General features: G+C 46.9%; 1 protein-coding gene across 2 annotated transcripts in view; it reads right to left on the minus strand.

Annotated features, from left to right (window-relative positions):
• The window catches only part of MKLN1 (muskelin 1), a 98,321-nt gene extending 92,615 nt beyond the window's left edge, over window positions 1-5,706 (minus strand). For both annotated transcript variants that reach the window (XM_055712289.1, XM_055712288.1), the window contains exon 1: window positions 5,579-5,706. In XM_055712289.1, the coding sequence (XP_055568264.1) occupies window positions 5,579-5,670 (92 nt within the window). In that variant the 5' untranslated portion in view covers window positions 5,671-5,706. The remainder of the gene's footprint in view (window positions 1-5,578) is intronic.
• Between the last annotated feature and the right edge of the window lie 294 nt (window positions 5,707-6,000).

Genomic DNA, 6,000 nt, shown 5'->3' on the forward strand with positions numbered 1-6,000 from the left:
TAATTACAGATAGCCAGCAGCATGCCTGTTCATCTTCCCATATCTAAAGGCAAAGCAATTAGAACAAGGAAACTGAATTCACTACATTAAAATAAAGCTATAAATGCTGACAATTTAAGTTGCAAAAACTACACTCATGCTTATTATGTGGGGAAAAAAAACACCCACAAAAACAAAGCCGCAGTTCTACACCTAGAACAGAAATCATCACTGCTACGTAACTGAAGTTATTTACAAAGCCATGAGACACAAGCAGACTCATTAAGATTTCTAGCATATGGACGATGAGCACAGTTCACCCTCCCAGAAAAGCTCTGAAGCACACTTCGCTAATCCACCACTTTGGTCTGGTTTAGCTAGCTTTCAACTGCTGAGACCTCAACAGAAGGCATCTTCACCTCCTCAGCTGGGTATCAGAAAACAGAACAGAAAAAAACCCAAGCCTTGTCATTAGTCATGACTGATCTCAACTTGAACATGAGATTCTTCAAGACCTGGATGCATCTATAACAAGATTTATGAACCTACAAGGTACAGATCTGAATCATCAGTTTCACGTGGTAGGAAGAGAAACTGAAAATCACATTTCACTAGCCACAAACACGTGGGGTTTTTTCCTGTTAAAGAAATCTCAAAGAACAGGGCAGCTGGAATTCAGGTTATTTTCCAGTTTTTGTGGGTTTTGTTTGGTTTTTTTTCTAATCCTTATGGACTTTACCCCAAAAAGTTTTACACATGTTCTCAGTACCTTCTTACCAATGCTTTTAATACCTTAGATTTGAAATCATAGGAGAGTAAATCTCGTTTCAGAGTAAGCACAATACAACAGATGTTTGGTTAAACTGGGCAGGAACTTACTGTCACATCCTCTTAACTAAAAAGCAAAAAAAAAGTTTGCATTCTCACTTTGGAAGTCTACGAGTCTCATTTGTCTCATTTTACTATCAAAGTATCTTTCACTTAGTTTACTCCCCCAATTACAGAAAACCAGCAAAACCACACACAATTATTTTAAGTTTATCCTAACAAATCAGCTGGTTCTTTCTGTGTTCCAGTATGCTTTCTAGGAAAGAAAGAACTGAGCCATCCAGCCTTCAGCATTTGATGTACTACCACACAAGGTGTCAAACTGGAAAAGCCTGTAATAAGCAGAGTAACTCAAGTCCACAGTGAAACAGATAAAAATGGGTTGCAATGAAAAAGTGACTACCAATTAGGAGTAGGTTGTTAGTGACATTTAATTATCAGCTAAGAAACCAATTTTATACAATCTTAACAATGACCCCAGCACAAGAAATAATTGAAAAAAATACCAATAAAATTCCTGAAGTCAAATCTAGGAAATACTGATCTTTCTCTATAGAGATACCATACAGGAAAACCTGAATGCCTCTGGAAATCTGAGCAACAGGATGAAACTTCCTCAAGAAGGTACATGACTAGTATAACACAGTAAAAAGCTCTTGTTAGTCTCTGAAGTGGGATTTCAGCTGTATAAAACAGTGACATGAGGCCTCAAGTGCATTAACCAACTACAAGGCATCATCAATCATGACTCTTGATGCAACCACTAGAAACCATGGTCCTAGGACACGGCAATTTAGCATTTGGCAATAGAAAAGGGTACCTGACTGCCACCACCAAAGCACACCACTTCTGATTCACATTAGCAGGCAGTTCAAACTGGAGTAGGTATAAAAATGGGCTATTAAAAAAATCAGGGTATGAAATGCTTCTCTCAGAATGCAGAGCAATAGGTTGTGGTTCTCCTACAAAAAAAAAAAAAAAAAAAAAAAAACAAACACAACGAAAACACACAAACCCAAGCTGCAACCCTCATTAAATTACCTTCTATAAATTGTTTATTTCTTCCTTGTCCAAAAAGAAGTGACTAAGCTCATCACTTTCTACAGAAGGCCAGAGGAGAAAGGGGGAAAAAAGTCCAGGCCTCTCTCCCTCTCAGTGTATGTCAGAAGATGACAGTACTTGTTTGTGTAGACTGGTGGGTGGGGGGGAATCCCTAGACTAGTCAGTCCCTTGTGAGACATCGGGGAGCAGCCTCCCACAAGGTTCCATTCCTTCAGGAAGGAACTGCGGAGAGACAAGGAAAGGATCCGATGAAGAAGGCTCAGGCGACATGCTGGGTTGAACATTTTCCAAGTTGGACAAGCCAAAGCCTCTCAATGCACTGTTGCCTCTGCACAGGCTGAAAGTCTCTGCAAACACCAGATGTTTCAAGAACAAATTTCCTCTTGGACCAATTTTCTTCCCAAAGGCACAACCTTCCCTATAAAGCAAGCTGAACTAGACACTATTACTAGACCAACTTCCACTTCTACCCACAGAGGTTTTTAAAATAAATATCCAAGTCAGTCTTCCTGCTGGTAGCTACAAGCCAACAGAGGACAACTCCAGCAGTTTCAAAAACAGCAGAACTATTCTTTGGCAGATTCAAGGACAATCTTCATTTAAAGTTTGGAAAGGTCTTTGCAAACACACAGGTAGCTGCAGCAGTGGTTAAACAGCCAGAAACTGGATCCAGCACTAACTAACCCCTAGTACCACCACCAAACGCAACAGGGAAGAAGACACTGGCATTCACCAGAAGAAAATTCTCTGTCATTGAAAGAAAACTGGTGTTTTTCAATAGACTACTGATCCTAAACTAGAACATGACCAGAAAGGTCTTTGAAAAACACTTTAGAGGTGGTATTTGGGTTTTTTTAAATTAAAAGGAGAAGTTATCAGTTGATTTCAGAAACTCTAAAGAGTTTCAGTATCTGTTTACCATCACAAAAGCAGATGCAATGTAAATTACTAGACTTCTAATTCCTTCCCTGCACAGCAGTGATGAAACTCTTGTATTTCTTAAGTTTGTTTTACATTTAAAACCATACAACTACTTAAGAAGTGCATTTAAATCATACTTAGCTGACAAAGATCATGGGTAACCTACTGTGTTCCTCTTCCAGAAGCACTCTGCATGCAATACCACAGCTCCCCAAACCAAGCAACATTATTAAGTGGTGTAATCCTACACATATTATGGCAGTCCCTCTTCCACTTGAAGTGGTTTCTTCCTAGTTAAACTAGCAAACTTGTTTAAACTACAGTATAACCGGAATTCCCAATATCCTTCCAGGAAAACATCATTCTGTTCCATATATGAAATAATAAGACAACTTTTAGTTCTACCTGCATGTTCATTCTGCAGTATGTTACATTCCTATCCCAGCAATTTTAGAGTTTTCAATCTTTACCCCATCCCCCCCCAAAAAAACTCCTATATATTCCTCTATAAATTTTCTCCTTTGCAGATCAAAGCCTCCCCTTTCCATTTCAGATCACATTTAAGCTCTCTCCCAGAACACGGGAATCAAAAGTTAGCACACAGCAAGTAAAAACCAAAACTTTCATAGAAGAGAGCACACAAGTGCTAGGCCCAGTATCCCTCAACCCAAGGGCAACATGCCAGAGAATAATCCCGGCACTGGTATTATTGAACACTGCTTAAAAGCCGTTAAAATTGCTTTTACTGATGATAAGCACATCTAAGCAACGTTCTAAAAAACAGCTGAATGCAAGGTCATGCATTTGTAAAACACCAGCCCTACTATAGGAAAGGGAATTGTATCATGGAAGGCAATGACATTAAGGACTTTGGGCAGCACTGCAGACACCATGGGAACATTAATTGCTCACGCAAGTCTGTAGCAAAAAGGACTAACAGAAGCCTTGGAAAAGAACATCAAGGAGAAAAATGGTATTAACTTTTTACATTGCACCAGTGAGATCAATAATGGACTGTCAAACTTCTATTCAGGGACCACCGCTTTAATACAACGTTGAAAGCCAGAAGCACTGGTAGAAATAACTACAAGCATGAACACAGACCTGAAAGAGACTCCTTAAAGTCAAGTCTTTTTGACAAAAAAGGTAAAAGTATTCTACTTAATAATCTTTGTTGATAATTAAGTAAAAGAATCCAGTTCTTTTTAGTATCTAACAAAGCAAATATTCAGAAAGATACAACAACTAGGAACTCAGAGTCAGAAAAGCTTTTTTTTTAAAGGTTCACTTCATTTTGGAAAGCAGAGATAATTCATTACATTAATAATTAACAAACAGGGCAAGCCTGTTACTTGTTGATAGAGGGTGACAAAGATTTTTCAATCAAAGGTTATTAAATTTGGCACAATCAGTGATTAGACAAGACTCTACAGCCTGCAATGACTAAGGTGTCAAAGCACCGTAATCCTAACCGTCGTCCCGACCTCCCAACGCTGAAGGTAACTTATTGAGAAGGTGTATCAAAAATAGCACACCTAGACCACATTATAGTCACTCCAAATTTGACTTTCAGCAGCTAGAGAAATTTAACAGGCCATAGCTGGACTGCCATACAGCCAAGTCTCCCATTCAGCATGGGTTCACATTAGTACAGCACTGCAAACTGATGGCTGTAAATAAAAGCTTCAGTCTCCTTTTGCCAAACTCCAAATTCCTAAAAGCAGAAAGTGAGGGCAGCAGATCACCCCCTTCCCCAAAATCACACACAACAGTGATGGTAGGCCAGGGTTTCAGAGGTCAGGGGCACAAGAGGATGCCTAGCTGCCAAAAAACACACTGCCCAAAGGCACCTGACATACCCAAACCTGCAGGGCAGGGAGAAGCGGGGCACGTTTCCTTACCCTTCCCCACTGAACCTGTGACCAGCTGCTCCCACACACGGTGCCCATTTTCCGCCAAATCTGAGGCCAGCTTCTCCTTACATGCACCCTCTCCTGCCCGCAGCCGGTGATTCCCTCCCCGCTGCTCACCCCCGCCCAGCCCCAGCCGACCACAGCCTGGCAGACAGCCCACCCCCCACCCGCCCACCCCCAAACCTGCAGCCCAGGCCCTCCACCCCACACAAAGCACCCCCAGATCTGTTCATCAACCACTCCCCCAAGCACCCCACCTCAGTGCTGGTGCTCAACTCCGCCCCACCCCCTGCTCCACAAGCCCCCCGATGCACACGCAGCCCCCCCACCCCCTGCTCCACAAGCCCCCCGATGCACACGCAGCCCCCCCACCCCCTGCTCCACAAGCCCCCCGATGCACACGCAGCCCCCCCACCCCCTGCTCCACAAGCCCCCCGATGCACACGCAGCCCCCCCACCCCCTGCTCCACAAGCCCCCCGATGCACACGCAGCCCCCCCACCCCCTGCTCTACAAGCCCCCCCATGCACACACAGCCCCCACACACCCAGCTACACCGACCTTCCCACGCACGCCCCTCCCCCCCAAGCCCCGCCGGCCAGCCCCTCCTCCACACAGACCAGCCTCCCCGCCGCCGCGCCTCCCCTCACCAACCCCCCCCAGCCGGGGGCTCCGGCCAGCCCGGGGCGCTCCAGCACCCCGCAACGGCGTCGGCCGGGCCCGCGCCCCTCGCGTCCCCTGCCGCGGCCGCCACCGCAGCGCCGCCCGCCGCGGCCGCCCGCCGCGGCCTCCCCGCGCAGGCCCCGGCGCAGGCCCGGCAGCTCGCCACGGCACCGGGCGGCCCGGGACCGAGGTGGGACCGAGGCCGGGACTCACTCGGGCAAGTAGGTGGAGGAGAAGCTGCTCCAGCGGTGCAGGGTGTAGCCCAACACCCGACTCTCGGGGCCCACCGGCCCCGCCGCCGCCATCTTGTTGTCAGCAGCGGCAGCCGCGGCCCCGGCAGCGCCCGCGGGGGGCGGGGCCGCGCTCTTAAAGGAGCCGCGCGGGAGGGGACCGGTGGGGGTTGGGGCCTAGAGCGTGGAATGCCCTGGAGCGGGGGGTACTGCTGCGGGGCTGCGTTTCTCTGTAGGATTGGCAGAGAGAGGCCCCATGGGGCTCAGGGGTCACCCCATGGAGCTGCTGTGGGTTCAGGGGGATGCCCCATGGGGCTGAGGTGGGCTGTGGGACTCGGGAGATATCCTGTGGGGCTCAGTGGGATACCCCGTGGGGCTGAGATGGGGCTCGGGGTTCACCCTGTG

Source organism: Falco cherrug, chromosome 5 (genome assembly GCF_023634085.1).
Source record: "Falco cherrug isolate bFalChe1 chromosome 5, bFalChe1.pri, whole genome shotgun sequence".
Taxonomy (NCBI): domain Eukaryota; kingdom Metazoa; phylum Chordata; class Aves; order Falconiformes; family Falconidae; genus Falco; species Falco cherrug.